Source organism: Nerophis ophidion, linkage group LG21 (genome assembly GCF_033978795.1).
Source record: "Nerophis ophidion isolate RoL-2023_Sa linkage group LG21, RoL_Noph_v1.0, whole genome shotgun sequence".
Lineage (NCBI taxonomy): Eukaryota > Metazoa > Chordata > Actinopteri > Syngnathiformes > Syngnathidae > Nerophis > Nerophis ophidion.
The window spans coordinates 25353002-25377840 of NC_084631.1; the positions used below are offsets into that span (position 1 = coordinate 25353002).

Here is a 24839-nt window from a genome sequence, read left to right on the forward strand (position 1 = left end):
GCTTTTAGTCACTAGAGAAAAGCGCTATATAAATATAGTTCACTTCACTTTAAAAAGCTAAAACACATACACTATTCATAAAATCATAAAAAAAGTACTTCAAAGGGAGCGCTGTGAATACAAAAAAAAAAAAAGAGGACACAATCCCACACTCATTTAAGAATTTAATAATTTAATAATTTATTTACGTATTTCTATCTCCAGCTTCACCCGCCCGAAAAATATAAATTCCGGTGTATTCCAAAAATGAAAACAACAAAAAAGAAGAAATGAAGTAGAAGGAACAACGTCATTTTTCATCAACTGCGCTAATCAGTTAGCACAAGCCAAAAGGGTCAATACCGCTTATCACGGAAAGAAGGAAACAATCACACTCATAACACGACACTCTTCCAATAATATTCACAAACACATCCCCAAAACTCATCTGGTAAAAAACAACAGGGGGAGGGGGGGTCATATGGCTTGTCAAAAGTAGGGGCCGAGTGGTGGTGGTGGGGTGGGGGGGCCTTGGGGGGTCAGGGGGTATGAATAAATAAATGAGTATAAGATAAGAGGGAGGCACACTTATTAGTATATGGAAGAAAATAAAAAAAGCAATGGCTGCTTATTGGAAGAATTTTAGCCAAATTCTAAGAAAGAAAGCAAGTGAGAAATATGGTACAGTATACAAGGTTGTCGGAATAAATATAGAACTCTGCGTGACAACCGGAGGAACCAATAAAGTCAAAGTCCGACAAAAAGCAGATGGGCAAAAAGAATCCTCTATATATTCATATCCATATTTACAATGGCTGACTCTTATAAAAGTGTTGGAAAGGGCGTCAGATGACGTGCGCTAAAAAGCTCACCGAGCCTCCTTATTGGTAGAAAGAGAGAGAAACATTAGAGGGGAAAAAATAACTGTACACTCTGCATGTATACAAACAAAGCGTGTACAGCATCATTATATATATGTACATACACTATATACACACATACACGCACGCACACACACGCTCGTTCTAAGGAATCTCTCTCTGAGCCAACAGGTTTCCATCCAGCTGGAAGGAAAAGCATCAAAAAGAGCAAAAGTTGCTTCATGACGTGTAGAAAAAGATCAAAAGTGTAAACAGAGAGCTCCATGGCGACGGCTTGATGACCAGCGGGCTGACGTGGGGACTGTTGGCGGGCGGAACACGCGCTTTGTTGCCGGGCTTGGATTGTCTCGGGGGGGGGGAGCAAGCTGGTAGAAAAGAGGACTTAGTTTGACGGCTGAACGCGTCCGTCCTTTGTCAATAAAGAAACCTCTGGAAGATTTGTGGTGAGGAGTCCTTCATGTTTCACGTAGAAGAAGAATAGAAAAACAAACACTCGCCGTCTTGGTCCTCGTTCGGCTCTGCATATTGTGTCGCCTTCCAAAAGTCCCGTCATAGTGTGTTCAAAGGCCCCCAAAGGAGGTCAGTCCTCACGTACTGTACATGGTCCCGGGATGGGAGAAAGCGAGCGAAAGAGAGAGACAGAGAGAAAGAGCGATAGAAAGAGAGAGAGAGAGGAACGCGGTAGGAAATAGATGGATGGATGGATGGAGAAATAGAGAAAGAGAGTGAAAACAAAAGTGAAGAGACAGCGTGAGAAACAGTTAAAGATAGAGCAAAAGAGAGAAAAAGAGAGTGAGAAATAGAGCAAGTAAGCGACAGAGAGAGAGAGAGAGAGAGACAGAGAGAGAGCACTGCATCTCTCCATCATGCTGTCATGAAAGAGAATGAGAGAGAAAGAGAAAGAGTAAGAGAGAGGAGATAAAGAGAGAGTGAAAATAAGTGAGTGAGTGAGTGTGAGAGAGAAAGAGAAAGAGTGAGAGAAAGAGAGTGTGAGGGATGGAGATAGAGAATGAAAACGAGAAACAGCAAATGGTAAGAGAGAGTGGGTGAGAGAGAGAGCACTGCATCTCTCCATCATGGTGTCATGATGGAGAGATGCAGTGATGAGACAGAAAGAAAAAGAGAAAGAGTAAGAGAGAGAGACGATAGCGAGTGAACGTGAGTGAGAGAGTTTGAGATGGAGAGAGAAAGAGAGAGAGTAAGAGAGAAAGTGAGAGAGAAAGAAAAAGAGTGAGTGATGGAGATAGAGAATGAAAAAGAGAAACAGTAAACGGTAAGAGTGAACGTGAGCGACAGAAAGTAAGGAGAGAAAGTGAGAGACAGAGAGAGAGAAAATGAGAGAGTGAGGGAGTGAGAGAGAGAAAGAGTGAAAGTGAGAGAGTGATTGAGAGATGCAGAGAGAAAGACAAACAGTAAGAGAGAGAGAAAGAAAAAGAGTGAGAGAGAGAGAGAGAGAGAGAGAGAGAGAGAGTGCTTTAAAAGAGAGAGAGAGAGAGAGAGAGAGAGAGAGAGAGAGAGAGAGAGAGAGAGAGAGAGAGAGAGTGCTTTAAAAGAAGAATTAGCTTTTTTTGACATGGGAGAGGTCAAGCACCTTGGAAATAGAATACCCACAATGCACCTCCACTCTCTCTCCTGTGTCAGCGCTTTAGGTGTCCTGCATAGTCGCCTGCATGCACAAATATTCCACCTTCCTGCCTGGGGGCGTCCAAAACACTTCTTTTCAGAAAGAGAGAGAGAGAGAGCCCAGCAGTTCCTGCTCACTTAGTGGTCATGTGGTGGTCACATGGTGGTCACGTGGTGGTCACATGGTGGTCACGTGGTGGTCACGCGGTGGTCACATGGTGGTCACATGGTGGTCACGCGGTGGTCACATGGTGGTCACATGGTGGTCACGTGGTGGTCACATGGTGGTCAAATGGTGGTCACATGGTGGTCAAATGGTGGTCACGCGGTGGTCACGCGGTGGTCACATGGTGGTCACATGGTGGTCACATGTTTGTCACATGTTGATCACATGGTGGTCACATGGTGGTCATGTGGTGGTCACATGGTGGTCATGTGGTGGTCAAAGGGTGGTCACGTGGTGGTCACATGGTGGCCACGTGGTGGTCACGTGGTGGTCACATGTTGATCACATGGTGGTCACGCGGTGGTCACGTGGTGGTCACGTGTTGGTCACGTGGTGGTCACATGGTGGTCACGCGGTGGTCACGTGGTGGTCACGTGTTGGTCACGTGGTGGTCACGCGGTGGTCACATGTTGGTCACGTGGTGGTCACATGGTGGTCACGCGGTGGTCACGTGGTGGTCACGTGGTGGTCACGTGGTGGTCACACAGTGGTCACGTGGTGGTCACGTGGTGGTCACATGGTGGTCACATGATGGTCACGCGGTGGTCACACGGTGGTCAAATGTTGATCACATGGTGGTCACATGGTGGTCACGCGGTGGTCACGTGGTGGTCACATGTTAGTCACATGGTTGTCATGTGGTGGTCACATGGTGGTCATGTGGTGGTCACGCGGTGGTCACATGGTGATCACATGTTAGTCACATGGTGGTCATGTGGTGGTCACATTGTGGTCATGTGGTGGTCACATGGTGGTCACATGTTAGTCACATGGTGGTCATGTGGTGATCAAATGGTGGTCATGTGGTGGTCACGCGGTGGTCACATGGTGGTCACATGTTAGTCACATGGTGGTCATGTGGTGGTCACATGGTGGTCATGTGGTGGTCACGCGGTGGTCACATGGTGGTAACATGGTGGTGAGATGTTTGTCACATGTTGATCACATGGTGGTCACATGGTGGTCACGTAGTGGTCACATGTTAGTCACATGGTGGTCACGTGGTGGTCACGCGGTGGTCACATGGTGGTCACGTGGTGGTCACATGGTGGCCACGTGGTGGTCACATGTTGATCACATGGTGGTCACATGGTGGTCACGTGGTGGTCACAGGGTGGTCAAAGGGTGGTCACATGGTGGTCACGTGGTGGTCAAATGGTGGTCACGCGGTGGTCACATGGTGGTCACACGGTGGTCACATGGTGGTCACATGTTGATCACATGGTGGTCACGTGGTGGTCACGTGTTGGTCACATGGCGGTCACGCGGTGGTCACATGGTGGTCACGTGGTGGTCACACGGTGGTCACATGGTGGTCACGTGGTGGTCACATGGTGGTCACATGGTGATCACATATTGGTCACATGGTGGTCACGCGGTGGTCACACGGTGGTCAAACGGTGGTCACACGGTGGTCACACAGTGGTCGCATGGTCCGCTGAGCTTCTGCCTGAGGGCACACAGACCGGGACCAGTGGCCCAGGCGCTCCCTGTGTCAGCCAATGGCGTCGCGGGAGAGGGCGCGGGACATTTGGCTGTGCCAGCCCGTGGAATGCCGCTGACGCATCAGCCAGTTAGCTTCCACACTGTCCTCCATCACGCTGTGGGCGTGGCTAGGGACACAGGGAGGGAGGGGTCATCACAATCACACAAAAAAACTGGATTTGTTGTCTTCCATCACGCTGTGGGCGTGGCCAGGGACACGGGGGAGGGAGGAATCATCACATTTGAAACAAAAACTTGATTTGTTATATCCCGTCTCAGCCCTCTTTACCTGAGATGTCTACGCTGAGTCAGCAAGTTGTGGTGTACTTTGGATTCACTAGCACAAAAGCAGCCAAAGTAGTCAGCGTCATGGCCGCAAGGGGGCGCTCTTTGGAAAAAGTCAACAGGATTTTAAAAAATCTTCCAAAAGGGTGCCGTGGTGGGGTCAGGAGGTCAGAAATATTGGTGATGATTAAATATGTATCGTGCAACATATTGGGACGAGCGTAGGGGGCGCTCAACACAAACACATGTTGATTTTTCCTCATGAATGTAGTTAAAGGCCTACTGAAATTAGATTTTCTTATTTAAACAGGGATAGCAGGTCCATTCTATGTGTCATACTTGATCATTTCGCGATATTGCCATATTTTTGCTGAAAGGATTTAGTAGAGAACGTCTAAGATAATGTTCGCTAATAAAAAAGATTTGCCTGTACCGGAAGTAGCAGAATGTGCGCGTGACATCACGGGTTGTAGGGCTCCTCACATCCTCACATTGTTAATAATCATAGCTTCCAGCAGCAAGAGTTATTCGGACTTAGAAAGCGACAATTTCCCCATTAATTTGAGCGATGATGAAAGATTTGTGGATGAGGAAAGTTACAGTGAGGCACTTAAAAAAAAAAAGAAAAAAAAAAACGCGACGGCTCTGGGCGGCGGCAGTGGTAGCGTTTAGGATGTAATTAGACACATTTACTAGGATAATTCTGAAAAATCCCTTATCTGCTTATTGTGTCAATAGTGTTTTAGTGAGATTCTAATGACTTTACAATCTCACTAAAACACTATTAAAATATTAACCAGATAAGGGATTTTCCAGAATTATCCTAGTAAATGTGTCTAATTACATCTGAAACGCTACCACTGCCACCACCCGGAGCCGTCGCTTTTTCTTTTTTTTTTTTTAGTGCCTCACTCTAACTTTCCTCATCCACATGTCTTTCATCCTCGCTCAAATTAATGGGGGAATTGTCGCTTTCTCGGTCCGAATAGCTCTTGCTGCTGGAGGCTATGATTATAAACAATGTGAGGATGAGAGGATCTGCTACTTCCGGTACAGGCGAGGCTTTTTTATTAGCGACCAAAAGTTGCGAACTTTATCGTGGATGTTCTCTACTAAATCCTTTCAGCAAAAATATGGCAATATCGGGAAATGATCAAGTATGACACATAGAATGGACCTGCTATCACCGTTTAAATAATAAAATATTTTAAGACAAGAACACATATATTTTTTCTTTTTTTTTTTGCATTCTAAATCATAAATAAACTCTAGCAAAAGCCAGCTAACAATGACCTAACTACCTAACCTCTATTCCGCCTATAAAGCGCTCAAAAGAAAGATCCGTCATCGTTTTATATCCGCGCTGTAAGTATATTTGCCAGTGTTTTTCAACCTTTTTAGTAGCCAAGGGACACTTTTGTTCATTGAAAAAAAAGCGGAAGCACACCACCAGCAGAAAACATAAAAAATGTAAACTCGGTTGTTGATATTGACAGTAAAAAGTAATTGTTGCAATTGTTGGATATTAATTCAAACCATAACAAACTATGCATCACTGTAGCTATTGTCTCAAAGTAAGTGTCCCGGCCTGTCACGTCATGCCGTGACTTATTTTGGTTTTTTTTTTTAGTTTTCCTGTGTGTAGTGTCTTGCGCTCCTATTTTGCTGGCTTTTCCTGTTCTGTTGGTATTTTCCTCTAGCAATTTCCTGTCTTCCTTTGAGCGCCATTCCCCGCACCTGCTTGGTATTAGCAATGAAAACTATTTCAGTTGTGCGGACGCTATCCTTCTTTGTGTGGAAATTGTTGATTGTCATGTCATGTACGGATGTACTTTGTGGACGCTGTCTGCTCCACACGCTGTAAGTCTTTGCTGTCGTCCAGCATTCTGTTTTTGTTTACTTTGTAGCCAGTTCAGTTTTAGTTTCATTGTCCATAGCCTTCCCTAAGCTTCAATGCCTTTTTTTAAGGGGCACCCGCCTTATTTTTATTTTTGGTTTAAGCATTATATACGACGTTTGCAAAGTAATTAGCTACCTGCTGCCACCTACTGATATGGAAGAGTATTACACGGTTACTTTGCCGAGCTCTGGACAGCACCGACAACAACGGCACTTTATTTGCAGATTACTATTACTGGTTTGCATAACATATTTTTAACCCAAATAGGTGAAATTATGTAAGCTCCCACGGCACACCAGACTGTATCTCACGGCACACTGTGCCGCGGCACAGAGGTTGAAAAACACACAGTCACAGTCATATCAACATGTAATAATCATGCCTTTTGATAATTTTTTAAACAATTTTCCATCACAACTTTGGCTCATGGGAGTCAATAAACATAACAAAACAATCCCTTACTGTACAAAGTCTGCTCTCACTAGGTTGCCGACTGATGAGATGTTTATATCTTCCCGATTAGATGCAAAAAAACAACAACTCAGCTCGGTAAAAAACAAAAAAGTGACGCAAACGTGTGTCTTTTTGTGTCGCCATCTCCGGGTCGAGGTTGGATGTAAAAATTTAACCAACTTGTGGGTTTATGTCCACAACCTTCTACTATCCATAAATTTATCATCTAGAATTAACTTTCACTAACTCAGAGACGATGCAGCAGCTCAATATGTCTATATAGCAGCGCAGCCTATATTGCCATATTATGCGGCTAAAAGTAGTTCCTCTGTGGTAGTGCTTATAATACAATATTGCTGATATTTGGCTAATATTCAGGTCATGACATGTAAATGGAGTATTGTTGGCGCTTGTTGGATGTTTTTATAGCAGTTCTTATGGGCGGAAAAGTGTAACCCCATTAGCCACCTCTTACATGCCATATTTTACACATTAGAATGCATGCAAAAAAAAAAACCATAGGTGTTCTTGTCTTGCAAAAGGATTGTGAATGATAGCAAAATAAAGAAAAAGTGTCTGTAAGGGCAACTGGGTGAGTAGGTAGTAAATGTGAGTGCTAATAGAAGAAAACAAATATAAGTTCCGTAATCATAATCTACCGCACTTTGTTTTCATTCCAGGTAGCGTAGCGTGGCGCCCCTTCGCCCCCAACTGACCTGTTGTCATGGCGACAAGCGGCTGACGTTGCCAAGGACCAACAGTTATGTTTCCGCTCACTTTGTGGGTGTGCGTGCAGGAGGTGCGCACGCTAAACCTGCTCGGCATCTCGCCAGAGCGCCCCCTGGAGTGTGAAGTGCCACAGAACAAGCCGACGACAAGATGAAGGAAGATGGCGACAAGGGTGGAAATGAAAGAGAAACACATCATGAATCATATTTATCCATAGTGCAGTATGACGTTTTCCAGCACTCAGTGGTGCTTTAAACAAAGCATCTGAGCTTTGAAGTGTATTAGTGAAGACCTAAATATTAGGAGAGCACAAAAAAAAAAATCGATTGACATCAAAATGTTTGATATATATAATAAAAAAATAAATAACATAATAATAATATATATATTCATATACATCCATATAACATTTTATATAGTATATATGTGTGTATATATATATGTATATACATCCATATACATTATACATATATATATACTGTATATATAAATAGTATATATGTATATAGATAGATAGATAGTACTTTATTTATTCCTTCAGGGAAAAAAAAGTGAATGTATATATAATATTTTACATCAATATACGTGTATATGGGTATTTACACACATATATATATATTTACTATGTAAAGCGCTTTGAGTCATTAGAGAAAAAGCGCTATATAAATATAATTCACTTCAAAATTCACTATATGTATACAGATTCACATCCAACTATTCATGTCAAATAGGCAAAAGAATATATACATATATATATATACATATATATATACATATATATATATATATATATTTATGTGGCCTTTTTATAGATACACTGTACATATATTTGGTCTCTCTCTCTCTTTCTCTCTCCATATATATGTATATATACTGTATGTATACATACATATATATATATATACACACACACACACACACACACACACACACACACACACACACACACACACACACACACACACACACACACACACACACATATATATAAATACAAATATATATACATGTATATACCATTGTGTATCTATTTCTGTTTATGAAAGCTATAAATAAAATTAGTATTGGGATGAATAAGAATTGCAATACGGACAAATAGATAAAAAATAAATATATATATGTATATATATATATACATATATATATATATGTCTTGATTGGATTATCCAGAGAATAGTGCTCGATACCGTGGTAGAGCGCAATATGTAGGTGTGGGAAAAAATCACAAGACTACTTCATCTCTACAGAACTGTTTCATGAGGGGTTCCCTCAATCATCAGGAGATTTTTCTCCTGATGATTGAGAATCATACATATACATAATACATAATACATACATATATATATATATATATATTATTATTATTTTTTTAGATACAATTTTGAAAATGATTAATAAGAATTGTGATTCGGAAGTGAATCGACTTTTTTGTGCACCCTTACATTGCAAGACTGGTATTAAATCAGGAATCGAACCATCACCCCAGCAATGAGACTGAGATGGCATGGTTAGGTTTCCAAAGCTTCCCCCGCCTACTATATAGGGGCCAACTAGGTGTTTGTTGTCCGCAAAGTGGAACAACACCCATTGTTTGCATGTGAAAAGAATATTTGATGCCTGGTTTATGAACACATCACACGTGACGTTGGACACAACAAACAGACATCATGGCGACAAGAAGCGGGGAGGCACAGTGAGCGAGTCCCGCCAGAGAGGGCGCTGTGGCGAACACGTCCAACTCGAAACCAATCGTTTGTGTTTAGCACCAGTTTGGGTTCTGATATTGAGAAGAGAAAAGGTGGAGAAGCAAAGTAGTAGGACGCCACTACGCCCGCCCCCCCACGCGGGCCACAGAGCTGTCAATCAAACACCAGCGCCCTTTCTAGTACTCGAAGGCACCAAGAGAGCCTGACCATCAACTGTCGAGGCGTGTCGCCATCTTGTCCTGCAAGACTGACAACAACCGCTCAAGCTCCGCCCCCTAGATAGCGTCGAGAAGAAGAAGAACAAAAGGAAAAAGAAGCCCTTTTGTGTTTGTGCGCCAAAAACTTATTTCCTTTAGCATCTCTCTCTTTCTCTCAAGCTTGAGTTTGACCACGCCCCCTTTGGTTGGCCGCCATTCTCGTGATCTGGTCGCCACAGAGCTCTCCGTTACGACTCGGAGGCCGAGCGGGGCGCTCTACGCTTTGGAGGCCATTGTAGCGAGACGCGTCTGAAGGGGTCCCGGAGGAAGACACCCTGAGGTCTTGATGGGCGGTTCCTGCTCCTCCTCCTCCTCCTCCCTCGCCACCTTCACTTTTCACACCGGGGTCTGCTGAACCCAAGGAGGAAAGCTGGGTTTCCTAGCGAGATAGAGAGAGAGAGGGGAGGAAGGAGGGAGCGGGGGAGATGAAGAAGGAGGAGGAAGAGAAGGAGGACGAGCAGAAAGAGAAGGAGAAGAAAAGAAGAAGACAAAAAAGAAGAAAAAGTAAAAGAAAAAGAGAAACAAAAAGAAAAATAAGAAAAAGAAAAAAAGAAGAGATGGAGTGCAAAACAAAGTAAGAGGATCATGATGAGAAATGAACAATCAATGGCAACGTAAAGAAGATGGGAATAAAAGGATTGAGAGAGAAAGAGAGAAAGAGAGAGAGAGAGAGAGAGAGAGAGAGAGAGAGAGAAAGAGAGAGAGAGAGATAGGGTCAAAGAAAGACAGACAGAAAAAAGAGAGGGAGAGAGAGAGAGAGACAGGGAGAGAGAGAGAGAGAGAGAGAGATAGGGTCAAAGAAAGACAGAGAGAAAAAAAGAGAGAGAGAAAGAGAGAGAGGGAAGAGGTTACATGTGGAGAAAGGAGAGGATGACACGTGTCCATGAAGTTCTAACATCATAAGTTCACCTGGTCCATCACATCCCACCTGTCCCTAATTGAAAGACACACGTTCCAATTAATACGTGTCAATTAAAGTCCCATGTTTAAGGGACTTAAACTTACGTCTCATAAACGTTTGACAATTTAAGTCCCATAAACATGTGTCGAATCAAGTCCCATAAGTATGTAAAGATTTATGTCCCATAAACGTATGACAATTAAAGTCCCTTAAACATGTGACAATTAAAGTCCCATAAACATGTGACAATTTAGGTCCAATAAACATGTGACAATTTAAGTCCCATAAACATGTGACAATTTAAGTCCCATAAACATGTGTCAATATAAATACCATAAACACGTGTCAATTTAAGTCCCATAAAAATAATACAATTTAAGTCCCATAAACATGTGTCAATTTAAGTCCCATAAACATGTGTCAATTTAAGTCCCATAAACATGTGTCAATTTAAGTCCCATAAACATGTGTAAATTTAAATCCCATAAACATGTGTCAATTTAAGTCCCATAAACATGTGACAATTTAAGTCCCATAAACATGTGTCAATTTAAGTCCCATAAACATGTCTCAATTTAAGTCCCATAAACATCTGTCAATTTCCATCCATCCATCCATTTTCTACCGCTTGTTCCCTTTGGGGTCGCGGGGGGCGCTGGCGCCTATCTCAGCTACAATCGGGCAATTTAAGTCCCATAAACATGTGTCATTTTAAGTCCAATACACGTGTCAATTTCAGTCCCGTAAACGTAACAATTTAAGTCCCATAAACATGTGAAAATTTAAGTCCCATAAACATGTGTCATTTTAAGTCCAATACACTTGTCAATTTCAGTCCCACAAACATGTGACAATTTAACTCCCATAAAGATATGTCAATTTAAGTCCCATAAACGTGTGACAATTAAAGTCCCATAAACATGTGACAATTTAAGTCCCATAAACATGTAGCAATTTAACTCCCATAAAGATATGTCAATTTAAGTCCCATAAACGTGTGACAATTAAAGTCCCATAAACATGTGACAATTTAAGTCCCATAAACATGTAGCAATTAAAGTCCCATAAACTATTGTCAATTTGAGTCCCATTAATATGTGACAATTTAGGTCCCATAAACATGTGTCAATATAAATACCATAAACACGTGTCAATTTAAGTCCCATAAAAATAATACAATTTAAGTCCCATAAACATGTGTCAATTTAAGTCCCATAAGCATGTAGCAATTAAAGTCCCATAAACATGTGGCAATTTAAGTCCCATAAACATGTGGCAATTTAAGTCCCATAAACATGTGGCAATTTAAGTCTCATTAACATGTGACAATTTAAGTCCAATAAACACGTGACAATTAAAGTCCCATAAACATGTAGCAATCAAAGTCCCATACACATGTGACAATTTAAGTCCAAGAAATATGTGACAATTTAAGTCCCGTAAACATGTGTCAATTAAAGTCCCTTAAACATGTAGCAATGAAAGTCCCATAAACGTGTTAATTTAAGTCCCATAAGCATATGCTGCTGTATAGGTCAGCAACACGAATCTAGGTCCTAATATAAAAACATCTGTTTGAACGTTTGTTGCCTTAAGTCAGAGGTGTCAAACTCATTTTTATTTATGTGGCCCGCCGGTAAATCATGTTGTGGGCCACATAATCTTGTGGTGGGCCACGTAAATGATGCCGTGGCCCACATAAATCTTGTGGTGGGCCACTTAAATGATGCTGTGGCCCAAACAAATGATGTGGTGGGCCACTAAAATGAGGTGGCGGGCCACTTAAATGTGGTGGTGGGCCACGTAAATGATGTTGTGGGCCACTTAAATGATGTTGTTGGCCAAATAAATTATATGGCGGGCCATCTAAATGTTGTGGTGGGCCACATAATTGATTTGGCGGGCCACATAATATGGCGTGGTGGGCCAAACTAATGATTTTGTGGTTCATATAAATGTTGTGGTGGGCCACATAAAATGATGATGTTGGCCAAATAAATTCTATGACGGGCCACATAAATGTTGTGGTGGGCCACGTAATTGATGTGGCGGGCCACATAAATGTTGTGGTGGGCCATATAAATAACATTGTGGGCCACATAATATGGCGTGTTGGGCCAAACAAATGATGTCGTGGGCCATGTAAAGGTGATGGGTCAAACAAATAATGTCGTGGGCCATATAAATGTTGTGGTGGGCCATTTAAATGATATCTTGGGGCAGATAAATGTCATGGTGGGCCAGATATATGTTTTGGCGGGCCACATAAATGTGGTGGGCCACATAAATGTTGTGGTGGGTCACATTAATGCTGTGGTGGGCCATTTAAATATTGTGGTGGGCCATTTAAATGATATCTTGGGGCAGATAAATGTCATGGTGGGCCACATATATGTTTTGGCGGGCCACATAAATGTGGTGGGCCACATAAATGTTGTGGTGGGTCACATTAATGCTGTGGTGGGCCATTTAAATATTGTGGTGGGCCATTTAAATGTCGTGGTGGGCCATGTAAATGTTGTGGTGGGCCAGGTAAATATTGTTGTGGCCCACGTAAATGTTGTGGTGGGCCATTTAAATGATGTATCGGGCCAAATAATTGTCATGATGGGCCACATATATGTTTTGGTGGGCCACATAAATGTGGTGGGCCACATAAATGTTGTGGTGGGTCACATAAATGCTGTGGTGGGCCATTTAAATGTTGTGGTGGGCCATTTAAATGTAGTGGTGGGCCATTTAAATGTCGTGGTGGGCCACATGAATGTAGTGGTGGGCCACATAATATTGTGGTGGCACACGTAAATATTGTGGTGGGCCAAATACAAAGTACATTTCATGGTGGGCCACATATATGTTTTGGTGGGCCACATAAATGTTTTGGTGGGCTACATAAATGCTGTGGCGGGCCATTTAAATGTTGTGTTGGGCCATTTAAATGTTGTGTTGGGCCATTTAAATGTTGTGGTGGGCCACATAAATGTTGTGGTGGGCCAAACAAATGATGTTGTGGGCCATATAAATGTTGTGGTGGGCCATTTAAATGATGTATTGGGCCAAATAATTGTCATGATGGGCCATATATATGTTTTGGTGGGCCACATAAATGTGGTGGGACACATAAATGTTTTGATGGGCTACATAAATGCTGTTGTGGTCCATTTAAATATTGTGGTGGGCCATTTAAATGTCGTGGTGGGCCATTTAAACGTCGTAGTGGGCCATTTAAATGTCGTGGTGGGCCACATAAATATTGTTGTGGCCCACTTAAATGTTGTGGTGGGCCACATGAATGTAGTGGTGAGCCACATAATATTGTGGTGGCACACGTAAATGTTGTGGTGGGCCAAATACAAAGTACATTTCATGATGGGCCACGTATATGTTTTGGCGGGCCCTCATAAATGTGGTGGGCCACGTAAATGTTTTGGTGGGCTACATAAATGCCGTGGCGGGCCATTTAAATGTTGTGTTGGGCCATTAAAATGTCATGGTGGGCCACTTAAATGTTGTGGTGGGCCAAACAAATGATGTTGTGGGCCATGTAAATGTTGTGGTGGGCCATTTAAATGATGTATTGGGCCAAATAATTTTCATGATGGGCCATATATATGTTTTGGCGGGCCACATAAATGTGGTGGGACACGTAAATGTCTTGATGGGTCACATAAATGCTGTGATGGGCCATTTAAATGCTGTGGTGGGCCATTTAAATGTTGTGGTGGGCCATTTAAATGTCATTGTGGCCCACATAAATGTGGTGGTGGGCCACATGAATGTAATGGTGGGCCATATACAAAGTACATTTCATGGTGGGCCACATATATGTTTTGGCGGGCCACATAAATGTGGTGGGCTACATAAATGCTGTGGTGGGCCATTTAAATGTTGTGGTGGGGCATTAAAATGTCATGGTGGGCCACTTAAATGTTGTGGTGGGCCAAACAAATGATGTTGTGGGCCATGTAAATGTTGTGGTGGGCCATTTAAATGATGTATTGGGCCAAATAATTTTCATGATGGGCCATATATATGTTTTGGCTGGCCACATAAATGTGGTGGGACACGTAAATGTTTTGATGGGTCACATAAATGCTGTGGTGGGCCATTTAAATATTGTGGTGGGCCATTTAAATGTAGTGGTGGGCCATTTAAATGTCGTGGTGGGCCATTTAAATGTCATTGTGGCCCACATAAATGTTGTGGTGGGCCACATGAATGTAATGGTGGGCCAAATACAAAGTACATTTCATGGTGGGCCACATATATGTTTTGGCGGGCCACATAAATGTGGTGGGCTACATAAATGCTGTGGTGGGCCATTTAAATGTTGTGGTGGGCCATTTAAATGTCATGGTGGGCCATTTAAATGTTGTGGTGGGCCATTTAAATGTCGTGGTGGCCCACATAAATGTTGTGGTGGGCCACATGAATGTAGTGGTGGGCCATTTAAATGATGTATTGGGCCAAATAATTGTCATGATGGGCCATATATATGTTTTGGCGGACCACATAAATGTGGTGGGACACGTAAATGTTTTGGTGGGTCACATAAATGCTGTGGTGGGCCATTTAAATGTTCTGGTGGGCCATTTAAATGACGTGGTGGGCCATTTAAATGTCGTAGTGGGCCATTTAAATGTCATGGTGGCCCACATAAATGTTGTGGTGGGCCACAGGAATGCAGTGGTGGGCCACGTAATATTGTGGTGGCACACGTAAATGTTGTGGCGGGCCAAATACAAAGTACATTTCATGGTGGGCCACATATATGTTTTGGCGGGCCACATAAATGTGGTGGGCCACATAAATGTTTTGGTGGGTTACATAAATGCTGTGGTGGGCCATTTAAATGTTGTGGTGGGCCATTTAAATGTCGTGGTGGGCCACATAATATTGTGGTGGCACACGTAAATGTTGTGGTGGGCCACGTAAATGTTGTGGTGGGTCACGTGAATGTAGTTGAGGGCCATTTAAATGATGTCTTGGGCCAAATACAAAGTAAATGTCATGGTGGGCCACATATATGTTTTGGCGGGCCACATAAATGTGGTGGGCCACGGAAATGTTTTGGTGGGCTACAGACATGCTGTGGTGGGCTTTTTAAATGTTGTGGTGGACCATTTAAATGTTGTGGTGGGCCACGTAAATGTTGTGGTGGGCCACATAAATGTGGTGGTGGGCCACATAAATGATGTTGTGAGCCACATAAAATTATATCGTTGGCCAAATAAATGATATGGCGGGCCACGTGAGTGCTGTGGTGGGCCACATAATTGATGTGGCGGGCCACGTAAATGTTGTGGCGGGCCACGTAAATAAAGTTGTGGGCCACGTAATATGGCGTGGTGGGCCAATCAAATGATGTCGTGGGCCACATAAATGTTGTGGTGGGCCACATAAATGTTGTGGTGGGCCACATAAATGTTGTGGTGGGCCATATAAATGTGGTGGTGGGCCACATAATTGATGTTGTGAGCCACATAAAATTATATCGTTGGCCAAATAATTGATATGGCGGGCCACATGAATGTTGTGGTGGGCCACATAATTGATGTGGCGGGCCACATAAATGTTGTGGCGGGCCACATAAATAATGTTGTGGGCCACGTAATATGGCGTGGTGGGCCAAACAAATGATGTCGTGAGCCATTTAAATGTTGTGGTGGGCCATTTAAATGATGTCTTGGGCCAAATAAATGTCATGTTGGGCCACATATATGTTTTGGCGGGCAACAAAAAATGTTGTGGGCCATGTAAATGTTGTGGTGGGTCACATAAATGCTGTGGTGGGCCATTTAAATGCTGTGGTGGGCCAATTAAATGTTGTGGTTGGCCATTTAAATGTCGTGGTGGGCCACATAATGTTGTGGAGGGCCATTTAAATGTTGTGGTGGGCCATTTAAATGTTGTGGTGGGCCATTTAAAAGTTGTGGTGGTCCACATGAATGTAGTGGAGGGCCATTTAAATGATGCCGTAGGCCACATAAATGTTGTGATGGGCAGTATAAATGATGTTGTGGGCCACATAAATGTTGTGACAGGAAACATTACAATTATGTGTTGGGCCTCAAAAATGATGTGGTAAGCCACGATTAAAATGATGTGGCAGGAAATATAAGAATTATGTGGCAGGTCACAATAAATTGAAGTGGCAAGCCACTATAAAATGATGTGGAGGGCAACATTAGAAATATGCGGTGGTCCACCTTAACATTATGGGATGGCCCAAATTAAAATGAAGTGGCGGTCCACATAAAATGACGTGACGAGCCAACTTAAAATGAAGTGGCAGACTACATCAAATAATGTGACAGACCACGTAAATCGAGTGGCAGGCAAGATTAGAATTATGTGGGATGCCAAAACTAAAATGAAGTGGCGGTCGACAATAAAAATGTGGTGGGCGACATTACAATTATTTGGCGTGCCACAATAAAACGAAATGCCGGTCCAACGTAAAATTATGTGTCGGGCAAAAATGAAATGATGTGGCAGGCACTATTACAATTATGTGGTGGTCCACAATTAAATGACGTGGCGGACCACGATAAAATGCGGTGGCGGGCCACTTTAAAATGATATGGCAGACCACATTAAAATGACGTTATGGGTGACATAGGAATTATATGGCGTGCCTCGTTAAAATGATGTGGCGGTCCACAGCAGAATGACATGGCGGGCCGTGATAAAAAGACGTGGGAGGCCAAAATAAAATGATGTGGCTAGCCATGAGAAAATGTTGTGGTGGATAATAATACAATTATGTGGCGCACCACATCAAGATATTGTGGTAGACTAAATAAAATCAGATTGTGCTCCATTGTGACGCGTGCAGGAGAGAACACGTACTGTAGGAACAACTGCGCTATGATAGACTCACTCAAGTACCTTATCCTATCTAATCACTTCTTTACAGTCCTTAAGGGACTTAACACGCAGCCAAATCTTTCAGGGTCATTCCACCAAATGTTTGCATCACCCACTAAAACTTTTTTCTTTAATCAACTAAATTGGTTAACAAATAAAAATACATCTAAAATAAAAAAAAGGATTCGCATGCAAAAAATAACAATTCTGCAACTAAAAACAAATATAAAAACTATTATTTCAATTAAAAAACAACAACAATACAAATGTTTTCCATAAGTAAAAAAGTGATTAGCAAGAATAAAAACTATTTGGTTCAATTAAATAAATGATTCACAAGTAGAAATACTTTTTTTTTTCAACTAAAAATGTATTTTCAAGTATATAAACAATTTTTTTTTAACTGAAAAAACAAAAAACAAAACAATTAACATGAATAAAAACAATTTTCATTCATTAAAAACAGTTTAAAAATAAATAGGTATTAATTTCTTCAATACAAAAAATTGTTCGCAAATAAATATGTTCTTCAACTAAAAAATTATTTGCAAATATAAAATTGCTCTTCCATAAAAAAATGATTAACCGGTTTAAAAAAAACATTTATTATAAAAAAAAAAACACATTTGCAATTGAAACCTTTTTTTCTACAGTTCCCAAGTACAAGAACATTTTTCTTCAATAAAAAAACGATTTGCAAACAAAAAATATACAATTTTCTTTAAATAAAATACAAACTACAAGTAAAATTAACATTTTTCTTCAGTTAAAAAAATCGATTCACTAGTATTATAACTATTGTCTCCATTCATTTATGTAAAAGTACATTCATTCATTAATATTGAAACAAATACTTCAATAGTCAATTAAATATTTTATTATTGATGTTATTATGTAATGAATTAAAGATTAATGATTTATTACATGAATGTGTGTGTCATGTAATAAATAATCATTATTTGCATATTCAAAGAATAAATGATGAAAAAAAGGAATTAGATGGTTAATGAATCAAATAATGAAATAATTAATGAAAAGATGAAATAAACAAATGTACTTTTACAAAAATAAATGAAATATTTAATTCCATGAAGTATGAATTAATGACCCATTTAAGTCATTATTTTAAGATGTATTTATTTATTTAATCATGTCCCTTTTGAGCCTCTGTATTTTAGCACAATACGTGAATGACTATATTTGGAGATAAAAAAAGATACAAATATGAACTCATTTTGACAGTTAGTCCCATCAAATGCGTGTAATGTCCATTAAAAAAAGCAAACCATGATGTGCAACGTCCTAATATGGTTGGCAGGAAGTCTGCATCTATTCGCAAATATAAAAACTATTATTATTATTATTTTTATTTAAACGATTCGCAATGTAAATACAGGTAAAAAAAAAACAATTTGCATGTATAAAAACTATTTTCTTCAATTAAAAAAGCAATTTGTAAGTATGCTGAAGTAAAGACAAAAAAAAAAAAAATGCATTTTGAGAGTTACTGCCATCAAATGTGTGGAATGACCCTTAAAAAAAACAACTATGAGGTGCCACGTCCTTATAAGGTCGACAGGAAGTCTGCACTTTACCAATGGCGGCGTTCGTCTCTCAAAAGTCATGATTCCTAAAAAAAAAAAAAAAATAGAGCAACGTCCCTCTACAAGACACGCCAACATGTGATGGAGGTTGGAGGACAGCGGGGTGGGGGGAGGACACGAGGGACAATAAATCATCTCAAGTCTCCATCGCAAAACAAATCAATAATCAATACCGGTATTGATTGTTGTGTCGCAATTTTCTCTTCTCAATCAGAACCAAAGTAAAAGGTGCCGTCCTCGTTGATGCCAGGAAGACTACGGGGCCTTCTGCGTGTGCGAGTGTGTGTGTGTGTGTGTGGCAGACAACAAACACTAGTTTAATACACACTGTGTGAGGCGCACACATGCGTATTAAAAGTGACGAGTACGAGTCAAAGCAGCAGATCATGAAGAAGACACATGATGAACATGACAACCCTTCTGGAACTTACCACCTTATTTCACACTCTGCAGGGTGCCGCTCTTTGTTTCACCCGTGTGTGTGTGTGTGTGTGTGTGTGTGTGTGTGTGTGTGTGTGTGTGTGTGTGTGTGTGTGTGTGTGTGTGTGTGTGTGAGAGAGAGAGAGTGTATGTGTGTGTGTGTGTGAGTGAATTATACTTCAATTTAAGTGAGCAGAAAAGCAAGAGAGGTGACGAAAAGTCTTGCATCCATTTCTTACCTCCACCTAAAAGAAGGTCACGTGACCAAAAACGTAGACAACCACACAAAGAAGACAAGAACAAAACACAACGACGACAGAACAACAACAACAACACGTGTGCACGTCAATCAGTTGTTGCTCAAGGGAAGGATCGGGTCAGATACGGAGATTTCCCATGATTCCCTTTTTTTTGGTCTGTAGGTGGGATGAGTGGGGTGATGGGAATGTGTGTGTGTGTGTGTGTACTTATGAAGTTGTTGAGACCCGCATCGGTAGACAAAATCAGTGTGGGGACCGGCATAGTTGTGTGTCCTTAGTATGTGACATAGACAAGAATGTGTGTAAGTGTATCTTCATAACGTCGGTTAGCAAAATCATTGTGGGGGCCGACACTTTTGTGGGTCTTGTGTCCTTAGTATGTGACATACCCAAGAATGTGTGTGTGTATTTGTATCATTTTGACGTTGTTGGGACCAGCTTCGGTTAGCGAAGTCAGTGTGGGGACCGACACTTTAGAGCAGGGGCGCTCACACTTTTTCTGCAGGCGAGCTACTTTTCAATTGACCAAGTCGAGGAGATCTACCTCATTCCTATTTATAATTTATATTTATTTATTTATGAAAGAGACATTTTTGTTAACAAGTTAATGGTGTTTAATGATAATACAAGCATGTTTAACACACATAGATTCCTTTCTTTCATGAAGACAAGAATATAAGTTGGTGTATTTGATTCTGATGACTTGCATTGATTGGAATTAGACAGTGGTGCTGATAACGTCCGCATTTTCAAATGGAGGAAAAAAAAAGTCCTCCTTTCTGTCCAATACCACATGAAAGTGGTTGGATTTGGCATCTCATTTGTCCAACTTGCATACTCGTTTTTAAACACTTTGTTATGAGAGTAGCATATGTGTGTGGCCCTTTAATGTCTGGCAGCAGGTGAGTGATGTCAGTGAGTGTGCGGGTGGGCAAGCAAGTGAGAAAGCGGTCGCTGAGGGCGCGGGAGAAATACATTGGCATCAAACTCCGTAGCTTGCTAGCTTGTGCACGCTAGCTTTCTGAGACTCTTATTTTGTTAGCACAGGCAGGAGGAAGCAGGTCTTTTATAGTGAAGACAGGAACTGTGCAGTCGGTCTTTAGAGTTTTGACAGTAGGTACGGAGTCTCTAGAAATAAAATGTGTTTCTCTGCGTCTGCCCTGTTAGTGATTTTTTTCTTAAATATGAGCTCGCAGCAGCCAGCGTCATCTCACAAAATCCTCGGGTGCCGAGAATGTCAAACAACTGACGAAAGTGAAGTCTTGGTATGATTGATGATTGCTCATTTTTATGTATATTTTTTAATGCCTGGCTTGAGATCGACTGACACACCCTCCGAGATCGACCAGTCGATCGCGATCGACGTAATGGGCACCCCTGCTTTAGAGCTACTTCTTGGGTACTGATTAATGCGAAGGGCTACCAGTTTGATACACACTTTTATATATATATATATATATATATATATATATATATAAATGGGTATTTCTGTCTGTCATTCCTTTTACGGAAGTTTTTTTTTAGAGAATAAATGATGAAAAAACACTTAATTGAACGGTTTAAAAGAGGAGAAAACAGGGAAAAAAAAAATTAAATTTTGAAACATAGTTTATCTTCAATTTTGACTCTTTAAAATTAAAAATTCACCCAAAAAAAAAGAAGAGAAAAACTAGCTAATTCGAATCCTTTTGAAAAAAAAAACCAATTTACGGAACATCATTAGTAATTTTTCCTGATTAAGATTAATTTTAGAATTTTGATGACATGTTTTAAATCCGATCTGCACTTTGTTAAAAAATATAACAAATTGGACCGAACTATATTTCTAACAAAGACAAATCATTATTTCTTCTGGATTTTCCAGAACAAAAATGTTAAAAGAAATTCAAAACTCTTTGAAATAAGATTTAAATTTGATTCTAAAGATTTTCTCGATTTTCTAGAATAATTTTTTTTAAATTTTAAAGTTTGAAGAAATATTTCACAAATATTCTTCGTCGAAAAAACAGAAGCTAAAATGAAGAATTAAATAAAAATGTATTCATCATTCTTTACAATAAAAAAATTAGATTTACTTGAACGTTTATTTAAATTGGCAGGAAAGAAGAGGAAGGAATTTAAAAGGTAAAAAGTTATATGTGTTTAAAAATCTTAAAAATCATTTTTAAGGTTGTATTTTTTCTCTAAAATTGTCTTCCTGAAAGTTATAAGAAGCAAAGTAAAAAAATACATGAATTTATTTAAACAAGTAAAAACCAAGTCTTTAAAATATTTTCTTGGATTTTCAAATTGTCTCTCTTAGAATTAAAAATGTCTAGCAAAGCGAGACCAGCTTGCTAGTAAATAAATAAAATTTAAAAAATAGAGGCAGCTCACTGGTAAGTGCTGCTGATTGAGCTATTTCTAGAACAGGCCAGCGGGCGACTCATCTGGTCCTTACGGGCTACCTGGTGCCCGCGGGCACCGCGTTGGTGACCGCTGCTTTAGTGGGTCTTCTGTCCTTTGCCTGTGAGGTAGACAAGTATATGTGTGTGTGTGTGTGTGTGTGTACAAACCCCGTTTCCATATGAGATGGGAAATTGTGTTAGATGTAAATATAAACGGAATACAAAATCCTTTTCAACCCATATTCAGTTGAATATGCTACAAAGACAACATATTTGAAGTTAAAACGGATAAACATTTTTTTTGTGTGCAAATAATCATTCACTTTAGAATTTGATGCCAGCAACACGTGACAAAGAAGTTGGGAGAGGTGGCAATCAATACTGATAAAGTTGAGCAATTCTCATCTAACACTTATTTGGAACATCCCACAGGTGTGCAGGCTAATTGGGAACAGGTGGGTGCCATGATTGGGTATAAAAGCAGCTTCCATGAAATGCTAAGTAATTCACAAACAAGGATGGGGTGAGGGTCACCAACTAGTGAGCAAATTGTCGAACAGTTTTTGAACAACATTTCTCAACGAGCTATTGCAAGGAATTTAGGGATTTTACCATCTACGGTCCGTAAAATCATCAAAAGGTTCAGAGAATCTGGAAAAATCACTGCATGTAAGCGATGATATTACGGACCTTTGATCCCTCAGGCGGTACTGCATAAAAAACCGACATCAGTGTATAAAGGATATCACCACATGGGCTCAGGAACACTTCTTAAAACCACTGTCAGTAACTACAGTTGGTGGCTACATCTGTAAGTGCAAGTTAAAACTCTACTATGCAAAGCGAAAGCCATTTATCAACAACACCAAGGAACGCCGCCGGCTTCACTGGGCCTGAGCTCTTCTATGATGGACTGATGCAAAGTGGAAAAGTGTTCTGTGGTCTGACGAGTCCATATTTCAAATTATATTTGGAAACTGTGGACGTGGTGTCCTCCGGAACAAAGAGGAAAAGAACCATTCGGATTGTTGTAGGCGCAAAGTTCAAAAGCCAGCATCTGTGATGGTATGGATGTGTATTAGTGCCCAAGGCATGGGTAACTTACACATCTGTGAAGGCACCATTAATGCTGAAAGGTCCATACAGGTTTTGGAGCAAAATATGCTGCCATCCAAGCAACGTTATTATTTCAGCAAAACAATGCCAAGACAAGTGTTACAACAGCATGGCTTCGTAGTAAAAGAGGGCGGGTACTTTCCTGGCCCGCCTGCAGTCCAGACATGTCTCCCATCGAAAATGTGTGGCGCATTATGAAGCCTACAATACGACAGCGGAGACCCCGGAATGTTGAACGACTGAAGCTCTACATAAAACAAGAATGGGAAAGAATTCCACTTTTAAAGCTTCAACAATTAGTTTCCTCAGTTCCCAAACGTTTATTGAGTGTTGTTAAAAGAAAAGGTGATGTAACACAGTGGTGAACATGCCCTTTCCCAACTACTTTGGCACATGTTGCAGCCATGAAATTTTAAGTTAATTGTTATTGGCAAAAAAAAAAAAGTTTATGAGTTTGAACATCAAATATGTTGTCTTTGTAGTGCATTCAACTGAATATGGGTTGAAAAGGATTTGCAAATCTTTCTATTCCGTTTATATTTACATCTAACACAATTTCCCAACTCATATGGAAACGGGGTTTGTATTTTTATGACGTTGTTGGGACACGCATTGGTTAGCAAAGTCAGTGTGGGGACCGACACTTTAGTGCATGGGTGCCCAAACTTTTTCTGCAGGCGAACTACTTTTCACTTGACCAAGTCGAGGGGATCTACCTCATTCTTAAATAGACGTTTTTGTTAACAAGGGAAAGGTGTTTAATAATAATACAAGCATGTTTAACACGTATAGATTCCTTTCTTTCATGAAGACAAGAATATAAGTTGGAGTATTACCTGATTCTGATGACTTGCATTGATTGGAATCAGACAGTAGTGCTGATAACGTCCACGTTTTCAAATGGAGGAGAAAAAAAGTTGTCCTTTCTGTACAATACCACATGAAAGTGGTTGGTTTTTGGCATCTTATTTGTCTAGCTTCCATACTCGTTTTTATAAACTTTACAAGAAATACAATGGCGGCAAACTCAGTGAACGCCCGTTTTTGGAGACTTTTATTTTGTTAGCGCAGGTCAGATGAAGCAGCGCCTTTATTGTGAAGACAGGAAGTGTGCAGTCGGTCTTTAGCGTTGTGACGGCAGGTACGACGCGAGGGTCTGTTGAAATAAAAAGTGTTTCTCGCCTTCCCCTCCATCAACCAGCGTTATCTCAGAAGATCTTTGTCAATCAAATGACGAAAGTGACGTCTTAGTGAAGATTGATGATCACTAATTTTTAGGTCTATTTTTTTAATGCCTAGCTGGGGATCGACTGACACACCCTCTACAATCGACTGGTAGCTCGGAATGGACATAAGGGCACCCCTGCTTTAGTGGGTCTTGTGTCCTTTGCATGTGAGGTAGACAAATATATGTGTGTGCATGTGTGTGTGTGTTTGTCTGTGTGTGTGTGTATTTTTACGACGTTGTTGGGACCATCATCGGTTAAAACCAAGTCCCCACTTTTTCATGTCTTTGCCATGCAGTATAGACAAGATTGTGAGTGTGAGTGTGTGTGTGTGTGTGTGTGTGTGTGTGTGTGTGTGTGTGTGTGTGTGTGTGTGTGTGAAAGCAATGTGGTTAGAATATGGAGTTAAACAATTACAGTGGCGACAAATATCTTTCATATTTGCCATTTTTATTGTCCTCAAATGGATTAGTTAACTTTTCCTATTTCAAATCGATTTTATTTTGTTGTTGTTTTTGGGGTAATGGGAGT

General features: G+C 40.7%; 1 protein-coding gene across 10 annotated transcripts in view; it reads right to left on the bottom strand.

Annotated features, from left to right (window-relative positions):
* Window positions 1-2348: 2348 nt before the first annotated feature.
* The window catches only part of syngap1b (synaptic Ras GTPase activating protein 1b), a 390106-nt gene continuing 367615 nt past the window's right edge, over window positions 2349-24839 (bottom strand). For 9 of the 10 annotated variants that reach the window (XM_061882342.1, XM_061882344.1, XM_061882348.1 and 6 more), the window contains one exon: window positions 2349-4322. In XM_061882342.1, the coding sequence (XP_061738326.1) occupies window positions 4205-4322 (118 nt within the window). In that variant the 3' untranslated portion in view covers window positions 2349-4204. Of the gene's footprint in view, window positions 4323-5647; window positions 9904-24839 lie in introns of those variants that run through there. The other variant, XM_061882343.1, reaches the window with a different exon arrangement.